At 37.0% G+C, this 25170-nt stretch overlaps 1 protein-coding gene across 9 annotated transcripts in view; it reads right to left on the reverse strand.

Moving 5' to 3' along the window:
• SCAF8 (SR-related CTD associated factor 8) overlaps nt 1-25170 on the reverse strand; it is a 198181-nt gene that overhangs the window by 105576 nt on the left and 67435 nt on the right. For 8 of the 9 annotated variants that reach the window (XR_005782614.1, XM_040448810.1, XM_040448812.1 and 5 more), the window contains 11 exons: nt 23555-23686; nt 23174-23286; nt 21295-21488; nt 17619-17719; nt 14964-15077; nt 13167-13323; nt 10940-11073; nt 9210-9354; nt 6556-6624; nt 3046-3264; nt 583-2050 (listed from right to left, as the gene is read on the reverse strand). Coding sequence is in view for 8 of the 9 variants with exons in the window: in XM_040448810.1 (XP_040304744.1) it covers nt 597-2050; nt 3046-3264; nt 6556-6624; nt 9210-9354; nt 10940-11073; nt 13167-13323; nt 14964-15077; nt 17619-17719; nt 21295-21488; nt 23174-23286; nt 23555-23686 (2832 nt within the window). In the remaining variant the exon portion in view is untranslated. Of the gene's footprint in view, nt 2051-3045; nt 3265-6555; nt 6625-9209; nt 9355-10939; nt 11074-13166; nt 13324-14963; nt 15078-17618; nt 17720-21294; nt 21489-23173; nt 23287-23554; nt 23687-25170 lie in introns of all 9 variants that reach the window. The other variant, XM_040448811.1, reaches the window with a different exon arrangement.

Consider the following 25170-nt stretch of genomic DNA (forward strand, 5'->3'; position numbering starts at 1 on the left):
TTTTTTTTTTTTTTTTTTTTTTTTCTTTTTTACTCACTGCAGTATGAGGAACAAATCACAAACACTTACTTTGGAGAAACAGAGACCATAGTGTAGATTTTACAAAATCACTTTTTAAAATCTCTGTATTGTGCTCCTCAAATATCTAGAGCCAGTCTTTGCATAAAATATCACAGCTTTGTCTATTACTTTAAAATTCTGCAGCAGCCTAAAGATATGGATAAGATATACCACCACTTGCTATTTTGAAATATATCTATTACCATATCCAACCTAATGGTAGTATCTAAAAAAATTCTTTCTTCCATAGGAAGTCTCTGACAAGCTGTTATTCATTTCCTTGAAGTTAAAAGAATCTGGGGGCAACATTTATATTTTATCAGAAAAATAAAAAAATGTTTACCTACCATGTTCATATTAAGAACAATGTCTATACAAGTCAGTTGTACAATTATTTTAAGAGAAAGGTGAACATGAACATCAGATTAACTTAATTCTGGCAGACAAAAGTGAACAACTATGGTCCAGTCAGCCATTAATCTATTACAGAGAGATGACAACTTTACAAAAGGTATCTTTTACCTACTGAGTGATGATTATGTCCCCTCAGTTTCTGTGCTTTCTACCACTGGTTCACTTTCTATATCAGCAACTGTGTCACTCTTCTCCTTGTTTATTTCACTTGAAGATGTCAGTTTTTCATAAAGTTCAGGATCATTCTGTACTGGTAAAGGCGGTGGTTGGGCATGTCTCTCAGTATTTTCACCGTTAACCTGAGGCACGTTATCACCTTTTCGTTGAGAAGTGGCCCCTTCAAAAAAATCAAAAACCCGAGCATGAGGAGGGGGGACCCAGGTGTTTTGAATTCTATCTCGTCCAAGACGGTTTCCATTAATTTCTCTGCAGAAATCAAAATCTCTGTCATCCCTATCCCTTTGCCTCTCCCAGGGTCTTCTGCGGTCATCAAAATCTCTGTGAACTTCTTGTCCAAATCCTCTGTTCCAAGGACCACTTCTAGGATCAAATCGATAACTTCCAGACCGAAATCGACCTCTTTCTTCATGTAAGCCTTTTGGACCACCATAGACAGGCAGAACCCGATGTTCTCTCTCATCAAAATCTCTGTGCCCCCAGGGCTTCTCTGGATTAAAGCCAAAGTGGTCTCTTCGACCAAGATGATCTATGCCTGGCCTCACAAGATTCTCTCTAATATCGACAGGAGGTCTTCCAAAATGATCCCTACCATCTAACGGAGGCCTTCCAGGACCTTCTCTTGGATCTATAGGCCGTCCAACCACATCCCTAACATCCACCGGGGGAGGTCTACTAATGCTTTCCCTGGCTTCCATGGGAGGAAACCGGTAATCTCTATCTCCTTCCTGTTGAATGTTATCATTCCCGAGTGGTATCCTTTTCTCTGGATTAGTAACATTGTCTACACTTTGTCTTCCAGGAACCAGAAAAGGTCTTTCTGGCTGACTAAAAATATCTCCTGGAGGAAACGGACCACGGGGTGGTGGATGAAGAGCTGAATCAAGTACCGACGGGGGAGGGATTCCCCGCTGGGGTGGGATTCCAGGCTGTATTAAAGGGAATCTTGGTCCAGGTGTCTGTGGTATTAGTCCCGGACGAATGTCTAACATTGGCATTGCAGGCATCCTTTGACCAGGGAGATTTAAAGGGGGTAAGTTTTGAGGCCCGGCTGGTGGCTGTGTTCCCAAAAGTCCAGCAGTGTTTGGAACATTTGGTGGCTGTACTCCTATTAGTCCCGAATTATTAGGAATATTTGGGGGTAGCACTCCCAAAAGTCCAGAACTACTTGACACAGTTGGTGGCTGTAGTCCCAAAATTCCAGAGTTATTTAGAATATTTGGTGGCTGGGGTCCAATAATCCCAGCACTACTGGAAACATTAGATGGCCGGACTCCAATAATTTCAGAATTACTCGACACATTTGGTCTTTGGACTCCCAAAATTCCAGAATTGCTTGTCACATTTGGTGGCTGTCCTCCTAAAATTGCAGAGCTACTGGAAATATCATTTGGAATCACTAAAACAGAAAAAGGAAAAATAACACACATAAAAATCATTCATGTAAAAGGAAACTATATTTATAGTTACTAATGCTTTAATTTCCCAGTAGTTAGTCTAGAGTTAGCTGCTTATATCCCCCAACAATCAAGATGCACTAGATACTAAACAAAACTTAAAGCTAAAATTACTATGCACAGTGAAATTTAAATATTAAGACATAAGTGGGGTGTTACCTAAGATCTTTACATAAAACATTTAAAGGTGGGTTTTGTTTTTTGTTTAATGTTTGTTTATTTTTGAGAGACAGAGAGAGAGAGCATGAGTGGGAGAGGGGCAGAGAGAGAAAGGGAGACACAGAACCTGAAGCAGGCTCCAGGCTCTGAGCTGTCAGCACAGAGACCGACGTGGGGCTCGAACTCATGAGCAGTGAGATCTTGACCTGAGCAGAAGTCAGACGCTCAACCAACTGAGCCACCCAGACACCCCAAAACATTTAAAGTTTAATAAAAATGTCAGGTATTATAGTAATTCTCCACCTTTAACAAAAGTCTTTCTAAAGCACAAACAAATTTTAATATACTAACAGTGCTGCCATAAAAGAGGACTGGCTACTTTGAAATATCATATTTCTCTTTTAGACTTGGCTGAAAAATACTGGAAGAAGTAAGTTATTTGTACCTAATCTCTGCTTGTTCTAATCTTTCTCTAAGGATACATATTCTGTGAAACTGTATTTTGATAACAACACATTGATGCAGTCCCAATAGGCCAAAAAAAAAAAGGAAGGGAAAGGTCTTAAACGTGCCAAAATCTACACTATCCTGAACAGAATGCCAACTTTTTCTAACAGAAATTTTAGGAGATAGTGATCTCTTTTGAAACATTGCAACACTTCAATACTGGTGCACTGAACTGGGTACAAATGTGCAAGGCATCTCAGAATTAAACACCAATGTAGAGGAGTAGTGCTTATGATTTAATTTGTACTTCTGGGGAATCTGTTTGTTTTACCTGATCTGGTGTTTTCAGCAGAAGGAATCTGGTGGTCTATAAGATGAGGTACTTTTTCTTCAGGCTCTGCTTGTTTAGTTGGAGGATTAAAAACATTTCCAGCTGGCAGAGCAGAAGTAGCAAGATTGCTGGCAACAGAACCACCCGGTAAAACAAGACTACCAAATCCAACATCTTTCACGGTTTCTGGAGTCATGGATAATGGCGGCTGCACTAAAGCTGTTTAAAGAGCGAGAAAATATATTTCAGATTTAATTAGGCAAGCAAATCATGTGTTAATTTAAAATATTAACAATGACCAAAACTGCCCTTGCCAAAGTTTTCAATGACTTCCTCTCCTCTCTCCCCAGTTTGGTAAAACTACTCAGTTACTGTGACATACTGAATGCTCTTCTGGTCCCTCTATTTTATTTATAATGAAAACTAACTTCTCACAGCTTGTCTGTTTCATTTTATGGCATCTCTTTATTACCTAGCACATTATATAATAATTGATGCTCAAAATGACAAATCAGTCATCATGAAGAGGCTAAGTTACATTTAGAAAGTTTTACTTTTTTTTAATCAGGGAAAACAATTTTTGGAAATATTTTAAAGTGTTTAGTAAAATATGGACCAGTACTTTAGAAGTAATACAAAAAAAAAAATCATAATTTCCAAGAATGTCAGAACATGAATTTCTGAATATACAGAAATGATTCATACAGAATGACAAATACACACAATACGAATCTGCTCAAACCCCCTGAAATTATAATGTACTAATGCCCTTACATTCTCTACTTTTATCAAATGAGGTTAGAAACCCATCATATAAGTGGTAATGTGGACTACAAAAAGGTATGAACATTCCATGTTTTACAAATTTTTTTCCAAAAAAAATTTTTAATGTTTATCTTTATTTTGAGAGAGAGAGAGAGAGAGAGAGAGAGAGACACACACACAAAGGGGACATATGGGGGGGGGGAGGGAGGGAGGGAGGGAGGGGGAGGGGGAGAGAGAGGGAGAGAGAGAGAGAGAGAAACAGACAGAAGGAGACACAGAATCAGAAGCAGGCTTCAGGCTCTGGGCTATTAGCACAGAGTCCGAAGGCGGGGGCGGGGCGGGGCTCGAACCCATGAACCATGAGATCATGACCTGAGCTGAAGCTGGACACTCAACCGACTTAGCCACCCCAGAGCCCCATGAACATTCCATTTTATTTTCATTTTTTTAAATTTTTTTTAACGTTTATTTATTTTTGAGACTGAAAGAGACAGAGCATGAATGGGGGAGGGTCAGAGAGAGAGGGAGACACAGAATCGGAAACAGGCTCCAGGCTCTGAGCCATCAGCACAGAGCCTGACGCGGGGCTTGAACTCACGAACCGCGAGATCATGACCTGAGCTGAAGTAGGACGCTGAACCAACTGAGCCACCCAGGCGCCCCAACATTCCATTTTAAAGAATGAGTAGAAAACTCTGTTAAGTGTATATGTCATTTATATCTTTAAAAAAACCAGAACTAGAGGAATATAAAATCACAACTAAGCCATCAGAATTTTTAGTCCAATTTATGTCACAACACCATTACATCATTTATTTGGGAATTTTAAGAACTGTTTTATCCTCACATTTTGACTCTAGCTTATCTGGACAAACTGCTAGCACATAAGAGAGCTATAAAATAGCAACAAAATCACCTGCAATCATGTGTAGGAATTATGAGAATTAAACAGTACAGTGTGAACAATGAGGACAGTACCTGGCACATGGCTATATTTCTCCTTCTCCATTAAACTGATCCCAGATTTTCTACAATGAATAAGCTAAGGAAATGACTGGGGGAGGTAAGCTCTAGGATGAGTCTCTGAATGCTGAATTCAAAAACGGCTTCTAAATACTTGTCTAATTTTTTGAAAAAATAAACAATGCTTCCTAATTAACCAACAATAAAAAAGAAGGATCCTAATCCTGTTTGAACACTAAAGGAGAGAAAAGAAGTTATAAATATAAGGGAAGTGGGTTACAGGTAAGTTCTCTATCATATAAACTCCCTTTACAATAAAATCCTTTGAACCAGTAATGGGCCAGAAAGCTAAGAAGTTCTCCAAAACTCATGTAGTCATCTCAAAAGGATAAAAAGGCAACATGAAAGGTCTCTTACTCACTAAAGATAAAACAAATTGAACTTCAAAATGAAAAATGAGTGCAACTGCTCTAAAGTAAAAGTCTATTAATCCACAAACATTACAGAAACTGAAGGAGAAAGAAGTGAAAGGGAAAGGTAGAGAAAGAGAGGAAGTAAGAGAAAGCCTCTTCTCCCCACTTCAGTCACTGGATATCACTAGAAATGCCCACAGAACTAAACTTGTGCTGAAAAATGGCACTTAGGGGCAAGAACTTAGCATCTACCACAGTTCTCCCATACAACTGTACCTCAAGATAAGTAACTACTACCAGCTGGTACGAGAAAGATTTCTTTAGTAAAAAATTCTAGGTAAGAAATGTAGAAAACTTACAAAATTCAAAAGATTACCACTTTGCAAACAATGGAAAATAGATTAGAAAGCAATAATAATCAGTGGATGAAAAGATCAGATGAATATTGGAAGGGATTTTAATGACCAGGTTCCATTTTCTGAATGCTCTGATCCATCTTAAAATCATTGGAAGTGGGATAAGAAGAAACTGAATGGCAAAAAAACAAAAACAAAAAAAGAAATTGCATGGCTCCTGATGTGATATAATATCAAGTCTATATAACACTCCACCAGGTAAATATTGTTGCTAAAAATGTTGGAGCAGATCCTTGGCAAACTTTTGGTGCTAAAAAACTTCCTATGTACAGAAAAATCCAGAAGATGCAGGAACAAATTCAATACCACAAAGAAGGAAAAATCAAATCCACTGTTTGGGATCTTGCATAGAGAAGTGAAGTGTTTCTTCAGCAAATCAAGATTAAAAAAGAAAGGAAAGTCTAAGCAGGACTCCTCTAGATTGAGATATTTAATACACAAAACAAAAATCACACAAATGTGATCTGGGGCCTCTTCTCTGAATTTCAACTAAAACAAACCAGTTATAAGTGACATTTTGAGACAACAGAGCAAATCTGAATATGGAATGACTATCATATAATAATGTTAGTTTTTTGGAAATCATTTAGCAAAAAAAAAGTATTTTTCTAAAAACTTTCATAATAGGGGTGGCCTGGGTGACTCAGTTGGTTGGCTAAATGTCCAACTCTTGGTTTCAGCTCAGCTGATAATCTCAGCCCACACGGGGCTCTGTGCTGACAGTGTGGAGCCTGCTTGGGATTCTCTTTCTGCCTTTCTCTTTGCCCCCCATCTGCTTGTGCACACTCTTTCTCTCTCTCTGGAAGTAAATAAATGAACTTTTCAAAAACTATGCTTTATTAAAATAAATAAAAAATTAAAACTTTCATAAAAAAATTTGTAACTCACAAGAATGAGAACCAACAGGTTAACACTACCATGAATAAAGAAAAGTCTCAAAGTAGGAAACTCACATGTTGGTACTACTGGTGGAATAGCAGGTGGCGGTACAACAGGTGGTGGAACTGGAGGTGGCATGAAACCTACAAGGGAAAAAAGGACCAGAAATAAAAGAAGACTTACTTCTTTTAACTCAAAGATTTCAACAGCTATACATGAAATTCTACATTCTTAAAACAGCTTTCCACTACTATGACCTTTTATTTGTGAATATATTTTCCATTTAAAAAATCACTTTTATAAACACTGTCTTATATTTGATCCTTAATAAGCTAGGAACAGAAATTCTTATCACTATCACTTCCTATTTATTTGCTCATTTGTGGAAGTCCTATGGCACTCTCTATGATACTGTACAATCAAAATTAACATAAGCCAAACAACCTGTTTTGTATTTTAGAATAACTGCATGGGAAATTAAATTTTTTTTTTTTTTAATTTTTAACGTTTATTTATTTTTGAGACAGAGAGACACAGAGCATGAACGGGGGAGGGTCAGAGAGAGGGAGCAGAGAATCTGAAACAGGCTCCAGGCTCTGAGCTGTCAGCACAGAGCCTGATGCGGGGCTCGAACTCACGGACTGCGAAATCATGACCTGAGCCGAAGTCGGCCGCTTAACCGACTGAGCCACCCAGGTGCCCCTAAATATTGTATTTCAAGCTGCTGATAATACTATATGCAATAATGTTATTTGTAAAATGTGCTGCTGTATTTCTTTGCTATATATGCTGTTTATCTGCTAGATCAAATTATTCTAATAACCTTGGATGTTACTATATTATGCTTTGAGCATTGAAATAAATCTTCAACTTAAATATTGACTTTTAATAAATTTAAATGTCAAATGATCAAACAATAAATCTGTTTCCTTGCATTGTTAAAATATAGAACTACCAGCGGCACCTGGGTGGCTCAGTTGGTTAAGCGTCCAGCTTCGGCTCAGGTCATGATCTCGCCATTTGTGAGTTTGAGCCCCATGTCGGACTGTGTTCTGACATGACAGCTCAGAGCCTGGGGCCTATTGTCTTCTCTCTCTGCCCCTCCCCTGCTTGCACTCTGTCTGTCTCTCTCTCTCAAAAATAAATAAACATTCCAAAACATTTTTTAAAAAATACAGAGCTACCATTAAATTCAATTAAAAAAACAGTGGCTAAAGGGGTGCCTGGGTTAGCTAGTGTCTGACTCTTGTTTTCAGTTCAGGTGATCTGATTCATGGCTCAGGAGATTAAGCTCCATGTCAGGCCCTGAACTGACAGCGCAGAGCCCACTTGAGATTCCCAATCTCTCTCTCTCTGTGCCCCTCCCCTGCTCTTGAGCATGCTCTCTCAAATTCAATAAACATTAAAAGAAAAGGTGGCTAAAAATACTGTGACTATCAACAAATAAATGCTAGACAATGATACTACAAAGTCTATGTGATGATATGAGTTAATCATTGAAAATTATCTTCTGAAAAAAAAATTTTTTTTTAACAAATTTTTTAATGTTTATTTTTGACAGAGACAGAGCACAAGAGGGGGAGGGACAGAGAGAGAGGGAGACACAGAATCTGAAGCAGGCTCCAGGCTCTGAGCTGTCAGGACAGAGCCCAATGCAAGGGCTCGAACCCACAAACTGTAAGATCATGACCTGAGCCGAAGTTGGATGCTTAACCAAATGAGCCACCCAGCTGCCCCTGAAAAAAAGTTTTAATTCAGATTTCAAAGACAGAAAATAACTGACAAGAGTAATCTTCCAATCTTTAAAATATAAAAAGATAAAATACTTATAAAACCTGCATTAATTTCAAATAATGTATTTAATTATAATGTGAAAATTTTATGTTACATAGCAAATAAATTACAACCATTCTCAGCCAATGAATTTATTTTTGGCCTTGTTGACAGTTTTAGGAATTCTGTACAATGGCTAAGAACTTAAATTATAGAAATCAAAGTACTTCTTTTCTTACAATATACAAATCCATGAAGTTCAAAGAAAGATAAAAACAGCTTTTTGAAAAATAATATATATCATTTAATCCTTTGTGCTTTCCTCTCATTCTTCTAACCTCCCATGGGCTAATACTAAAAACTCTATCTCTAAGCTATACAAGCTATTATTTATATTTAATTGACGAGTGTCAAGTAATCTATAGTTTCTAAACTAGAAATGTTGATTCAACAAACTTTTATCAAAGATTAGGTCAAAAAAAGTATTACAAATTCAATTAACATTTTAAGATACATTATCATTTCTAATGTCAAAATGAAAACCTAATGATTTTTAGGAATAACCATCTATATACATTAATACATACTTCCTGATGTATGAGTGGTAACTATAGACAATTCTGATACAAAAAATTCAACGTAAACTTTAAGTTATTTTAAGAGTACTTCAATGCTTTTACAGGATTCCATTTTTTTCTCATCTGTGCTTCTTAAAGTGTGGTCCTGCAACCACGTGCATCACCTGGAACTTGCCAGAAATGCAAGTGTCTTGCCCCACCTCAGACTTGGGGAAGCAAGGAGGCCAGGCCCAGGACTCTACTTTAACATGCTCTCTGAGAGACCCCGACGTATGCTAAGGCTTGAGAACTGATGCTCTATATAGCATTTTAACATGGAAAAATAACAATTTAAATGATATTCTAAGGAGAGTACACAGAAGATGAAAAGTCCTTACCAGGAGGTGGTTGTGAAGGGTTAAAACTCGCTCGCAGAAAAGGAGGTGGAGGGATTGGACTGAATCCAGGAGGAGGAACCGGCATGGAGACCGGAAATGCTGGTGGAACTAAACTAACTGTAGGCACAGCTGGCGCCACTGGAATCTTTTGTGAATAGAAAATAAAAAGCCCATAAATTATTCTATCCATCTGCAATGAATACATCTTGGAACAACTAGAAGTAACTTATTTCTATTTCTTTCTAAGGAGGTAACAAAAACCACTGTATTAAGTCGTCTTGTTATTTTCCTTTTTGCACACTTGTAAGCGACCCTAACTTAAAGTAACAGCAAGGCAGTACTGTCAACAGATAGTATACATAGAGGCTGAAATCTATTTTACATTCAAGTGATGTACAGAAATGGGCACCGACCTGAAGAGCAAATATCGTGATCAGTTTTCAGCTGCCATCCCCCACTAAGTTTATAATACCTACATATGGTAAGCAACCTAACCATTAGGAAACCTGTCAGTAACAGTTTCAAAATGGCTTGAATTTCCCTTAAGTTAATTTTCTACTCCTATCATAAATATTTTATACTCATCCTAGGTACAATAATTCGCAAATATTTACTTGTACCATGGGTGTACCCCTTTCCTAAATTTCACATTTCTCAGTGGTCTATTCAACATCTCAACTTCGTTGTCTGAAAGACTCCAAACTTCACATGCACAAAACTGAACTCATTGTCCTGCCCCTTCTCAGATAATGATAACTTCATCTTTCCAATTTTGCAAACCAAAAACCTTGCCTCTTCTCTTTCTCACAACTCCAATCTGATCATGCCATGAAGTCCCACTCAACACACCATCACTATACCCCGATTATCTGAGCACTTCTGATTCCCTGCACTACCAACAGTCCATGAGTCACCATCTGCTCTCATCTCAATTGCTCCAACGGTCTCTTCACTGGTCTCCCTGCTTTTACTAATGCTCACTAGTCTATTCTCAGAATAATAGCCAGTACAATCCTTTAAAACCAGATCTTTTAAAACCTTTAAAGCCAGATGAAGTCACTCCTTTCTTCAAAATTCTGCAACAGCACCCCATCTCAGAGCAAAAACCAAAGTCCTATCAGAGATCACACTCCTGCTAAGCTGCCTCTCATTCACTTCACTCTAGCCCACTTACTATTCTTGGAAAGCACCAAGCACACTCCAGGCCTAGAGCTTTTCACTGGCTGTTCCTTTTGCCTGGAATGCTCTTCCTCAGGTAGCCACATGGTTAATTCCCTCAGCAACTGTTGCCACATTCTCAATTAAATCTACTCTGACCACTTAAAATGATAAGCACCTATCCAGGTACTCCTGACAATCCTTATACTCTCTCCCTTTTCCTTCTATAATATCTCACAAACCCACTCATCTTGCATTTTCTGTCTCTCCTACTGAAAACCAAAGCTGCATAAAGGCAGGGACTTGTGTGCTTTTTCCCCACTGATGTATCCTTATCCTGGGTGCCTAGAACAGTGAATGTCATAGAAGCAGGCAACAGCATGTCATAAATGAACATTTAAATATATAGGCCACCATTTCTAAAAATAATTTCTTTTCCAAAAACTGTTGGGACTAAACTGCTATTTATTTTATTTTGGACAATTTCTTCCAAGTTTTAGAAAGTAAATACATGAGTAAAAACAGAAATGTAAGACAACACATTAATAATAACAGAAACATCCAGCACTAACCTGTAACATAGCAACAGGTGGAGGAAAAACCTCTGCCTGGGTTGTGACCACTGTCTCCTTTTCAACTGGAGTTGGGCTCTGAGTTGTCTGGACCGTCTCTTTAACAGGTTCTGAGCTTTTCACAGTTTCCCACTCTAAACAAAATATTTGAAATTGATTCCTCTGTGTAGGTGCAAAATTTTCATTTTATTTCTGTGTATACATGTACTTCATCTCTAAGTCCTCCATGTACCTTGGCACATCTTTAAGATGTGTCCACAACTATAAGGGCCAACCTAGGTTTTGCCCAGATAAATCTGATGAGAACACCAAGGAATCCAAAGCAGCATGACACATGACAGAAATGAAAGACACTAAAATATTTAGTCTAGAGAGACCACTTAGAAAGGACATAATAGATACAGACCTCAAAGACTATCTGATATAAGAGGAACCAATCTTATTCTATATTGTGTCACAAGATACAAGGGGAGACCAACAAGGAAGGTATTATTAACCCAATAAAGAAAAATCTTTCAGGGGTGCCTGGGTGGCTCAGCTGGTTAAGCATCTGACTTCGGCACAGGTCATGATCTCGCGGTTCGTGGGTTTGAGCCCCGCATCGGGCTCTGTGCTGACAGCTCAGAGCCTGGAGTCTGCTTTGGATTCTGTCTCTCCCTCTCTCTCTCTACCCCTCCCCTGCTCATGCTCTTTCAAAAATAAATAAATGTTAAAAAAAAATTAAGGAAAATCTTTCTAAAAATATAGTTGCGCAAAAATAAAGCAAAGAAGCTCTCGTCATTCCTCCAATGGTTCTCCATCTCCTTCAGAATAAAGATCAAAGTCATTATGATGACTAATAAGACTTTATATGACTGCATCTCTCTGTACACCTCTCCGACTTCACCTCCTACTCATTTGTCACTAACTTTGCTCAAACCATGCTGGTGTCTTACAATTTTTGAAGAGACTTTGCACTTACTGTTCCCTCTGTATAGAATGCATTCTCTCCAGAGAGCTCCACATCTTACTCCTTCAAACATCACTCTCTCCATTAGATCTTCCTCAACTATGTAAAACTGCATTGCTCCACACCAATACTGTCTATATCTCCCTCCCTGTTCCCTGCTTTTTCTTCTTAGAACTTATCAACATAGAAATACTATATAGTTTACCTATTTTATTGTATGTTTCTTTTCACTAGAACATGGGTTGGCAAACTTTCCCTATAGTATTTTAGACTTTGTGGACCATACGTTCTCTGTTGCAACTACTCAGCTGCTGTTGAAAAAAAAAGTCATATAAAGGAAGTAAATGTAAGTGAATGCAGCTGTATTTCAATAAAATTTTACAGAATAGCTGGCCAGCAGGATTTGACCTATGGCCTACAGGCTGTCATCCCCTGTACTACAATGTGCATGCAATCAGAGGAAGGATTTTTGTCTGTCTCACTACTATAATCTCAGTTCCTAAAATCACGGTTGGCACACAATAGAAACTAAAATATTTACTGAATGAATGAATGTTTTGGAGGAATGTCCATCAAGAAAAAAAAAAAAAGACTGACAAGAAAAAAAAAAAGCGTTTAGAAAATATGTGCATTGGCCTGAAAATGAAAATACCCTGAAAATTAGCTTATTTTGGTAAAAGAGCTAAGACGTGAAGAAATAAAAGCTACATATACCACATTTCAATTACTTTCTCAAGTATCCATTTTAAGATTTCTTACGGGTTACAAATGCTAATCATTTTGTGGATTTATAACTGGTATTTTTAAAAATAAAAACACAAATTGGGAAAAAAAATAGGCAAGATGATCATTTAGTTATAAGCATTCTAGAAGTACATACATCAGAACTACAGCTCTTTAAACATTCTATTTCTGTCATTCTCAACATGGATACTAATCAAAATAATCTAGGAAGTTTTTCAAAGAAACATCTTAAGTCCCCAGTTCTTATTTAAATGCAAGGAATTGAAATATTTAGTTTCTAAAAGAGCAAATTTAAAAGACATACAAGAAAAATACTACATTTATAGATTTCTAAAACACAATACTCAGACACTTATGAAATAAGACCTATGGAGCATATACATTGGAAAAGGCAGTGTTTCCATTTTCTTTTCCTTCTGGGGAGGGCAGTATCCAGGAAATACACACAGTTCCCTTATGATCCAAACTCTAATCAATTACAACCTTTTAAGCACACTTTTTGTTAAACAATAAAACTACCCTTACTGTTCTTACCAGTATTTACAGTTTCCTGGTCAATCATGCCTCCTTCTGCAAAACCTTCCAAGTCATCCACTTTAACTTTTTCCCATGGTATGTATGTAACTCCAAGATCCACATCCCAAAATTGTTTATATTCTGTTTTTACACCTTTGTTTAAAGCCCAAGCAATCTATCAGGAATGAAGAGAAAAAAAGAAAGCTCAGGTATACTGTAAAGACAAGGTAAAATGTTCAAAACTGTATGTAAACTATGTGAATAAAATTAGTTGGAGAGCAAAGCCTCACTGGATGCTAGAAAAATAATAGTAGCCGAAGTTTTTCCATGTATGTCCTGTTTTTTGTTTGTTTTTAAAATAAAGCCTACACTAGAAAGCAATGGTATTTCTAACGTGGGATTTATTCCACTTCTTACTAACACTTTAAAAAATCACATTTCCAGGGGCGCCTAGGTGGCTTGGTCGGTTAAGCGTCCGACTTCGGCTCAGGTCATGATCTCACAGTCCATGAGTTCGAGCCCCGCGTCGGGCTCTGTGCTGACAGCTCGGAGCCTGGAGCCTGTTTCGGATTCTGTGTCTCCCTCTCTCTGACCCTCCCCTGTTCATGCTCTGTCTCTCTCTGTCTCAAAAATAAATAAACATTAAAAAAAAATTTTTTTTAATAAAAAAAAATAAAATAAATAAAAATCACATTTCCAGAAACAATCAAATCTACTTTTCACCATAAAAATGTCAACCTACATTAGCAATAATCAGAATAGTTAGAATAATTTAAATAAAATCTTGGTAGTCCAGGAAAGGAGACAATTTAGTTTACATAAAGAAACTCACTGCCATGAAATGACAAAGCATGGGCATAATAACCCTGAAAGTAGATATCTTAGTTTTTAACTCAGTTGCAGAACCTGATGGAATAAATTATCTCCAAGTAGCAGAAATAAAATGTGAGTCACAGAAAAATACACAATTAACAGTTTAAAGGCAGAGGGAAACAAAACATGTAAGTCCTTCACAGTGGCCTTTGATGTATAACACAAGATGTGAAAAAGGAGAAAATAATAATGTGATTAAGAAGTATGATTAGGAAGCACTGGGAGGGAGAAGTGAATAAAAGATAAACTCGTTGGGGCGCCTGGCTGGCTCAGTCGGTGGTGTGTGTAACTCTTGATGTTAGGGTTGTAGGCTTGAGTCCCATGTTGGGTGTGGAGATTACTTTAGATGTGGAGAGTATTTAAAAATAAAATGAAGGAAGGAAGGAAGGAAGGAAGGAAGGAAGGCAGGCAGGCAGGCAGGCAGGCAGGCAGCCTTATAAAAATGAAAAAGTTCTGGGGCGCCTGGGTGGCTCAGTCAGTTGGGCGGCCGGCTTCGGCTCGGGTCATGATCTCGCGGTCCGTGAGTTCGAGCCCCGCGTTGGGCTCTGTGCTGACAGCTCGGAGCCTGGAGCCTGTTTCAGATTCTGCGTCTCCCTCTCTCTGACCCTCCCCCATTCATGCTCTGTCTCTGTCTCAAAAATAAATAAACGTTAAAAAATAAAATAAAATAAAAAATAAAAAATGAAAAAATTCTGCTCATAAAATGGTGCCCTGGGTGACTAAGAGAACTACAAGTGTGACTTCAAAGAATCACTGGACTAAAAGTTTTAGTCATTGTTTTACCTATATCCAATTTGATAACCCAACAACACTGAAATAATAAAGTTTCCTAGAGGTTTTCCCATAACATTAAAAAATGAAGATGGATCAAATATATAATTCTAATATACATTCTAATAATTCAATAAAACAAGAGCATGGGTCCCTCCTCTCCAATCTTACCTTAATGACCTTGGACCCAATTTTATATGATCCAGAACTAAGTTTCTGAAGAGCCCGGAAAGCATCTTGTCGGTGAACCATGCAGACATACGCACAGCCCCTGGGAGGAATCATCTATTAAGAAAAATTTTTTCTTTAGATAAAGTGGAAGTAAGGCAATTCATTCTGGCATTATTTTATGGTTTTAATGAAACAAATCATTACTAATACTGAATGGTTTTCCCTTCTCTTCCTATGGCTGTTTACTGGTACAATCCATGTACAACTAATTACTTAGTTTAAAAAAAATTCAAAACTTATTTGGGTTGCACTCTAAGCCATAACATAAGCAAAATCTTGATTATCACATGTCAATTAAAGTTTTTCTAATGCACAATAAAGAAATTTTTAAAAACGTAAAAAGATATGGATACACCACCAGGTAAAAAGAAAATAATATTGTATGGCCAACATATTTGAAAGCACAGAATTTATTTATAGTACTTCAATTTTTCCACGTGTTACACCTAGTAATGTGAGAAAGATTTTTGTTTAGGGAAGTATCTTATCCTTAATATAAAATCTATAATCTACAACAAATGATAAAACTAAAGTTTTTCAACTGTATAAAACTTCATTTTGTCCAACTGCTTCTGGATAAAGGCTTTACAAGAATAAGAAAATAGCCTTAAGTGTTTACACTTTCAATCAGAGTTCACTTCAAGCTACTTTCCAAACTTCAATCCCAAACTTCTCAAAAGAGAAGTTTATCTAACCCCTTACAAATTTCTTCATCTTTTACAATATAGATCCAACACTTTTATCAATGCACTGAAAAATTTTCTTCAACTTCACTAAGTGATATGATAAATGTAACAGACTTTCTACTCAGTTCTCAAACTCTCTCAAAACCAAGTGAAAGGTTTATAAATTTTTCACCAAATTTTCAAATCCTGGATTTTATCACTAGCCATTCAATATATTCCAGTTCACAAAATAACTCGGTGCCTACTGTTTATAAGCAGTATGCTCTTTAAAGGTAATACAGGGGCGCCTTGGGTGGCTCAGCAGGTTAAGCATCCAAGTTTTGCTCAGGTCATAATTTCTCAGTTCGTGGGTTTGAGTCCCATGTTGGGCTCTCTGTTGACAGCTCAGAGCCTGGAGCCTGCTTCGGATTCTGTGTCTCCATTTCTTTCTGACCCTCCCCCACTCGCACGCGAGCTCGCTCTCTCTCTCTCTCTCTCTCTCTCTCTCTTCAAAAATAAATAAAAATGTTAAAAAAAAAAAAAGGCAATAAAGAATAGGGGAAGAGACAAGGCAAACTAATGCCCAAATGAGTGTGGAACAAGAAAGACTACAAATGTTGCAAGTATTATGACAATCCAAATGCTACTTGGATTCATGATCTATTCAGAGCAATGATTCCTGACTCTGCATTAGAATCACCTGTTTAAGTTGGGACACCGTGATAAGAACCTAAGACACTGATCCTGCACATCCCTATTTTTTCAAATGTCAATACATTTCTGATATCTCGGCTAAGAGAAAATCAGAAACAAAATCAGAGGCTATATGATCAAGGAAGGGCTATGACAGCCATGTTTTGACAGGTGAAATTTAAAAAGACAAAAGATTAAGAAATGCCTATAACATTCTCATGGTGTAGAAAGAGGAATATGAAACTCCTAAGTTGAAACATCAATCAATCATCTATTTATTGTCTGTGCAACTCAGGCGAATCACTTAGATTCCTCACTGGTAAAATAACAACATGGGAATTACTTAACCAGCTTCTTGTGAGATTCCAAACAGATCATATATAGTCGAAAGTAGTATATGAAATGGTCAATTCATATGAAGAGTGCTGTTACTAATGTGGAAAAGTCAAATTTGGCCATTTAAAAAATGTTGGGATCTAAGACTAGAAAGGAAAATCTGCCAATTTCCCGGTAAATAATGATAAAAGGTTCAAACAGACATAAAAGTAGAACAGTGAATAAAATCAGAGGGCTAATGAATCAGAAAGCTCCTTAAACAAGCAAATAAATATAAAGCATTCCATTACTTAGTTTTAGCCCCAGGAAAACACAACAGACCTCTAGGAAGAAGCAAATACTCAAAGAAGGGAGACTGGGTGGGGCCAAAGCACTGCAAAAATCGAGTTGAGGAGTGAGTTATGGTCAAGTTACTGGAGATGCAGTGGCCACACAGATTTTCTTGCCTCAGAGGGAGATGGGGAAAGGGGAGTGGACTGGCAAAAGATTGGGTCCCCAAGTCCAACTGTGTCTCCAGTACTAGCTATGTGCTCATGTGCAGGTGATTACAATTCTGGGACTCAGTTTCCTCATTTTCATTATTTAAAAAAAGAAAAGAAAAGGAATTAAACTAGGTCACACATAGGGTTCCTGCTAACCCAAACATCTGATGACTTTAGGAACCAAGTGCTATACTGCTATAAAACCCCTAAGAATATTTTGTTAGAATTCCACTACGTAGGCAAAATTAATTGAGGTAAACAAAGCAGCAGAAATAAACACAAAATAATTAAAGTCAAATAATCTTTGTAAAGATGTGCAATATTAAAAAGGACACTACTGGGCTAATTACGAACCAAAGTGAGTCTTTGTATGCATGAAAATCCTCTATATAAACTATTGTATAAGAAGTGATACTTACATTAATGGATTCAATTTGTCCAAACTCTTCAAACAGATTGGTTAAATCTTGCTGAGTTGCCTTCTTATCCACCTGACCAACCCATAAAGTAGTACTACATACTGTCAAGACATAAAAGAGACAAACGTTCTAAATCACACAGACACAGTTACTTCTTGCAAGCAGCTGAGGAAAAAGCACTAAGAACAATAATTTAAGACAGATATTTAAAACTTAAGTGACATTTTTATCTGCTACACTTAAAATGAACTAAAATCCCAGGTATCCATTCACATCTATTATGAATCAACCTCTTGTGTGTTACCTGTTCTCAAGCTTGGCTGTACACTTTAATCACCTGTGGAGACCTGGGTCTCACTCTAAAAGATGAAGGGCTATGGGGCATGACAGATGGGTATTGGCAGTTTTAAAATTCTGTAGGTAATTCTAATGTGCAACAAAGTCACAAAAACACTTCACTGCAATCCTAGCTGTGTACCTTTGATCTTTCTCTGCTGGAATGATTAAGTGGATGTTTCTTTCTAATCAACAGCTGAATTTGAAGATGGCACCTTATCCTTAAGGAAATAATTTGCATGGAGATATAAAAGGGAAAAGGCTGAATTAGAACCTGTTATCATGAAAAACTTAAAAGATACTTTATGGGAAACCACTTCCCTTTAAGAAACAAAGCTACACATGAGACATCTTACCTACTTTAAGCTGTACGGTTCACGCGTCCATGAACATTTTCTTTTCCTGAAGACACTTACTTGTAAAACGTTAACAACAGCTGATGTGTTTGTGGAGTTTCAATAAATTTAGATTAAACCAATGTCATTTTTAAACATGAAGTTTCCAGCTTTTTGATGCTTTTTTTATCTATTACAGGGCAGGCCTACAGCAGGTTTTACTCTATAGCTAATTTCAGTGCCGCCCTAAGATGTGACCATTGCAAGATCTCTACTGAACAAAGGTTTTCAACCAGGTCTCTTTATTACAGTTTATTCGAACTCAAATGTTCTCCAGACCAGTGTTAGCTTTAGGAATCGTTCAGCTAACGGACTCCCTGGTAGCATTCTTTCCCTCACATACTCTCACCCTATACACACATAATATTCAACAAAAGTCTCCAGGAGCAATATGTTAGTTTTATTCTATTTCTGTAACAAAATATCACAAGCTTAGTAGCTTAAAACACAAAAATGTATTCTCTTACAGTTCTGGCAGTCTAAAATGCGTCAACAAGCCTGCATTCTTTCTGAAGACTCTAGGGAAGAATTTGCTAGCTTCTACAAGCTGTCTGCATTCCTTGGCTCAATGACTCCAACTTCCATCGTCAAAGCCAACAGTTGAGCATTTATTTACCTATCTTCATCTTTCTCCTTCCCTCTTCACATCACCTTTTCTGACTCTCTTATTTCCTTCCTAAAAGGACCCCTGGATTACACAGAAGGGTCCTTCTGGATAACCCGAGTTAATCTTCTTACCCCAAGATCCTGATTAATCAGATCTGCAAAGTCCCTTTTACCACGTGGATCTGGATCTGGATGTGAGTATCTTTGGAGGACCATTTTTCAACCCACCACAAACCCTCAGGAAATTTCTGGACCTCTTTCACTGAAGAGTTCCCACCTCTTCATTATTCTGTCTACCACATCACAGCTGCTTTAACTTAATCTCCCTGACTTATTTTCCATGTTTCCTCTGTTTCAAGGTAGTCTCTCTACAAATTTTTCCCACAACTTTTTTTTTTTTTAATCCAAAAAGCAATAATCAATCTCCCTCATCCCAGGAGGAGAGGACATAGATTCCTAGAACATTATTGCTTGTTGATGTTTCATATCCACTGAACTAGTCACAAATACACTTGTGTTCTAAGAATCAATGGTAGGGAAATACTATCTTAAGTGTTTAAAAGGTGCTGGGCCACATGAAATTGAGATTGCTTCAGGGTAAGGAGAGTTTTCAGGTAAAAAAAATGAGGGACATATTTTTCACTGTATTTTCTTTCCTTTTTTTTTTTTTTTTTAATGTTTATTTTTGAGAGAATGAGAGAGAGAGAGAGCAGGGGAGGGGCAGAGAGAGGGAGACACAGAATCCGAAGCAGGCTCTAGGCTCTGAGCTGTCAACACAGAACCCGACACGGGGCTCGAACTGTCAAACTGTGAGATCATGACCTGAGCTGGAGTCGGACCCTTAACCGACTGAGCCACCCAGGTGCCCCTACTTTTCACTGTATTTTCTTATGTACTTTCTGAATCTTCTTACTGTGTTTTACCCATAAAAACAAACAAACAAAAAACCCCCCACCATAACAGAAAATAAACTCCATGGTCACTAACTATGTAAATGGTAGCAGCTGTAATATGACAGGTAAAGTGAGGAACTAAATGAAAGAGACTGAATGTAAAAGCCCTATCCTAAAACTGGTGATTCTGAATGTCCTAACAGTAATCACAGGAGGAGGCACAACAGAGATTTTATGGTCACACCTTTGATGGTATTTATCAGACAGCACTAAAATGTCTGAATTTGGTTTCTCACCCTGAAGTGACAAACAGAAACTTTTAGAGTTAGGAATATCGACATGATTAAATTAATACCTACTTTTGTAATCACGTAAGATTCTGGCAAGATCAGCTTGCTCAAACTGCCAGAACTTAATAACATGGATGCTGCCTTTAATCATAAGACTAGATTTCCAGGATGCTCCGGGATAAGTTATACCAATTATTTACCTCATGGCAAAGAATTTGGAAACCTCGAGAAACCAGACAACCAGATCAGTGTTCAGCTGATTCTCTGATGTTAAGAGAATGATAATTTATTCCATTTCATGTACTTTGCCCCTCTGCAGTCTGTTTGTTCACCTTAGAAATCATAACTCACTAGGAGGGGCGCCTGGGTGGCGCAGTCGGTTAAGCGTCCAACTTCAGCCAGGTCACGATCTCGCGGTCTGTGAGTTCGAGCCCCGCGTCAGGCTCTGGGCTGATGGCTCAGAGCCTGGAGCCTGTTTCCGATTCTGTGTCTCCCTCTCTCTCTGCCCCTCCCCCGTTCATACTCTGTCTCTCTCTGTCCCAAAAATAAATAAACGTTGAAAAAAATTAAAAAAAAAAAAAAAAAGAAATCATAACTCACTAGGAATCTTCAGGAAGAATCTGGCACTAATTACTACTCACATGCCCACCAAGTGAACTCTCCCACAAACTCTCACAATCACCAAATTTGTTATAATTATACATTACAGATTAATACATAAAGGAGGGAAAGTTTGTACAATGGGAATCTCTCCCTCAGAGCTGATCCAGTAAGTTTATAATTAGCATTAAAATTTACATGATTCTTTCAATAATTACTCCCCAAACCTGGTGGTCATACTTGGTTACAACACTATGAATAGAAATCACAGTGTCCAAGTAATAGACAGTAGGCCGAATCCACTTTATATACCATTAAAGTTCTAAATTTTCTAACTTGCGTTAAAAAAAAAAAAAATGAATTCTCAGTGATGTTTCAGTAGAACCTGCTATTCCTTTTCTTTCCTACTCTCTCATGTTACAAAAACCAAGAATAAAATTATTCATTTACCAAACAACTCTCTGGTTTCTTAGTCTAAAAATACAGTTAACTTTAGCAGTTGATTATTTTCTTAATATTTGTTGAAACCAAAGCTTTGTAAAAGCAGGTCACTTACCACTTAATGTTTTAGATCTAATTGGAGGTAATCCCTTCTTCTGTCGTTCTTTCTCCCTTTCTCTTGCTCTCCTTTCACTTGAGTATGAACGTGATGATTTCCTCTTTCTTTCTCTTGAGCGTGAGCGTGATCGCTTTCTGTGTTTACGCTTTCGAGAACCAGATCGCGACCGAGACCTTCGTTTCCTTGGCGATCTACCAAAAAAAAAAAAAAAAAAAATCTTATTTTACTTCTAATGACAGTATTATTCTTCTATCAAATTTCTCACTTCTAGGTAAGAACAAAATACACACACACACAAGGATGTCTAATATTTAGCTACCTCTTAAAAAATGTTTAAGTATAGTGAAGTAAACAGGCATTTTCTCAAATCTATGTACTGCTCAGGCCCACACTAGTAATAGATGTTTGTTTGCAATGATTCTTACTGAGACCGGGAAGAAGAGAATGAGACTCCACTAAGGGCCTTACTTTCCTTAGTCTCTTCCAACTCATTTTTCAAACAAAAGTTAAGAATAGGGATAAAAGTCTGAAGAAATAAAAAGATTCCTTAGGTGAGTAAGATGTTCCACTTTTATTTTTTTTTTTCAACGTTTATTTATTTTTTTTGGGGGGGACAGAGAGAGACAGAGCATGAACGGGGGAAGAGCAGAGAGAGAGGGAGACACAGAATCGGAAACAGGCTCCAGGCTCTGAGCCATCAGCCCAGAGCCTGACGCGGGGCTCGAACCCACGGACCGCGAGATCGTGACCTGGCTGAAGTCGGACGCTTAACCGACTGCGCCACCCAGGCGCCCCAAGATGTTCCACTTTTAAAATGAGAGAAGAGAGAATGTTTCCAACAGACCATTAGCTATTAAAGAATTCTGCTTTTAAGTTTTACACTTCTCAAATTTCAAGGTGCTTGACTTTAGAATATAAGGTGATACTGAAACACTGTTTCTTTTTTTCCTGTCAACCATAGCCACTGCACTGCTTCAAAATGCTTAATAAGGAGATATTATTAAGACAAAGTATCTGCTAAGATTTCAGCTCTAACACTGTCATTGCTTTAGCAAGATTATTCAATGACTGAGATGGGTCTAGAGAAGGGTGAACTGACAGGTTCTCGTTTATAAGAGGTAAATACAAATAACTTCTTGAAACATATAAGAAATGACTGAAAAAGTTGTCAGATACTGCCCCTCTTCCAGCATATACTGTTCAGATTCTCAGGGGTATTAATGTGCAAAAAATAGGGTATATTATATTGGAAACTAATGACTTTAAGTTTTAAGACAATATGTAGTAAAAACAATGTATATGTACATGAGAATTAACAGGTTAAGGAATCTTCAACTCAAATCTGAATAAGCATGTACATTAATGAGTCTCAGCTATGTTGAAAAGCCCACAAAAGAAACTCACAAAGAAAAATTATGTATTTTACAATTTGATACTATGTTTAATGTTTACAAAGATAATTCTTATAGCTTTATTTTTATGATCATTTTTGGTATTATTATAAGATGTAACAAAATATAAGGATTATAATGGAATTTCTAATACTGTTCCTCTATAGTTTGATTTAACAGTTTTCAGAGGCAATAATATCCTAAGCTGGGTGTCATCATAATATTACTAACTAAAATCAGGTATAATCCAAAATCCCATTCTTATGATATGGTTGCAATTAATGTATATTATTCAAATAAATGGCAACAGGTATATCTGATTAAAAAGAGAAAAAAGTATTTTTGTTTTTGATATTCTAATTACTCCTTCTGAGAGAATATAAGATGTCACTCTAAGAAATACATTTCCTTTACTATTGATACAAGGAAATAGAGCCAACTTTTAAAAGTTCACACACAGCTATTCTTAAGTATTATTGTAGAACCTTGAACGAGATCGTGAATGTGTTCTTGATCTTGAGCGAACAGCCACTTTTTTTGCTTCTTGTTCGAAGATCTCCTCTTCCACTCCATCTTGCCCTTCATCTATATCCATGTCCTTGAAAGTCAAAAGAAGGGCAAACAAAATGCCTGATTGAAATTTCAGTATATATTGACAATTCTGCCTTACAAAATATTCACGATAGTAGCATCAATGCCTAATAGTAAAATGATTAGTGTGGAGCTTAAGTGTGAGGAAAAAATACTTAGGACAGTACCATTATTTTACATAAAAATATTTTACATACAATAAAAATTATTACATTTTATATTTTTCTCTAATTAATTAAAAAAATTTTTGACCCAGAGAAATGTTTACTTTTTACCTGTTGCTGAATATCTATAGAATCATCCAAATTTGCTTCAGGTTCGAGGAAATGCTGTTGACTGCTCCCTTGTGATGGTGATGCTGAATGTTCTGATCCAAATGTTCCTTCCTGACTATCCTGAGGGGTTGCCTATTGAGAATGGATACAAACACACAAACATTAGGAAAGTATGCATATTATTACAAAAGAATTTAGACATGCAAATATCACAAGTTTTAAAAAGGAGCCCAACGCATATAGAAATCCCATGTTAATCAACCTAAAATTACAGTTTTGTAGAAATCCAAGTTTACGTAAGAGCATGGGACATCTCCATAAATGAGTGAAAAGAATATATTAGAATGGAATGGTAAGAGCAAGTAGGTCTTCAAATTTTTAAACTGTGGAAAAATATAAACATTATACTTTCAAAAATAAAGGGATTATATCATGAATGATATATAATGCCACTAAGTTAAATGAATCCAGAATTTCAATGGCAATTAGCATTTTTATAAAATGCTATAAATTAAAATGCTGTAATACTTTTAATATTAAAATATTGTATATTAAGGAACAAAGTCATATATTACATGTATAAAGGAAAAGCAAAGCTCAAATACCATTATCAAATTAACTGATCTTGTAAAACAGTTCCTAACTTGGGCCTTCCTCAACCTCCATCTCTAGAAATTTGCAAAATAATATTAAGAATTACTCTGATATAGAAAACATTTCTGAAACTAATAAAAGTTAAGCAACGAAGACTAATTAAAGGAACACTTTAATTTGAACACTTCTTACCCCCCCTTTTTTTTGCTGGGACTAGATTTACAGCAACATGATATAGCGACACTGCTTATGTGATATTTATTAGTATGAACCTGATTCAGCAATTACATATACTATGGTGTTAACCAAATATGAGGAAACTAATTATGAAAACGTCTCCCTACATAAACTTTCCTAAAACATCTTCACAGGTGTTGAAGATCAGTAAAAACAGTTCCTGGCAGTACACAAGCTGGGAGTTACTGTAATAATTAACAGAGAAGAGCAACTCAAAAAGTCTGTTCCCTTGCTACAGACTCTGTGATTGTGAACAAGTTACTTGAATTGTGAACTTCAGTCCCATCTATAAGAGGAATACCAGCATAGTGACTACATTATAAATTTCAAAGTTGCTCACAGACTAGATCTTAACCATTCCTACCACAAAAAGAAATGACAGTTTTATGACATGATAGAGGTGTCAGTTAATTGGGATACATAAATCTATCAAATCATGATGTTGTAGACCTTAAACTTACATAGTTATATGTCAATTATATCTTAATATTTTTTATGTTTATTTATTTTTGAGAGAAAGAGAGACAGAGCATGAGCAGGGGAGGAGCAGAGAGAGAGAGGGAGACACAGAATCCAAAGCAGGCTCCAGGCTGAGCTGTGAGCACAGAGCCTGATGCAGGGCTTAAACCCACGAAACGCGAGATCTTGACCTGAGCTGAACTGAAGTCAGATGCTTAACTGAGTGAGCCAACCAGGCACACCCTGAGTAACGGTTAAGGGGGGGGGGAAAAAAAACCTAAGCTTAATGACATTTAATCTGAAAGAAAAAAAAAAAAAAAACATAA

The sequence above is a fragment of the Herpailurus yagouaroundi genome, unplaced genomic scaffold (genome assembly GCF_014898765.1).
Source record: "Herpailurus yagouaroundi ecotype Mexico unplaced genomic scaffold, PumYag 198, whole genome shotgun sequence".
NCBI classification, from domain to species: domain Eukaryota; kingdom Metazoa; phylum Chordata; class Mammalia; order Carnivora; family Felidae; genus Herpailurus; species Herpailurus yagouaroundi.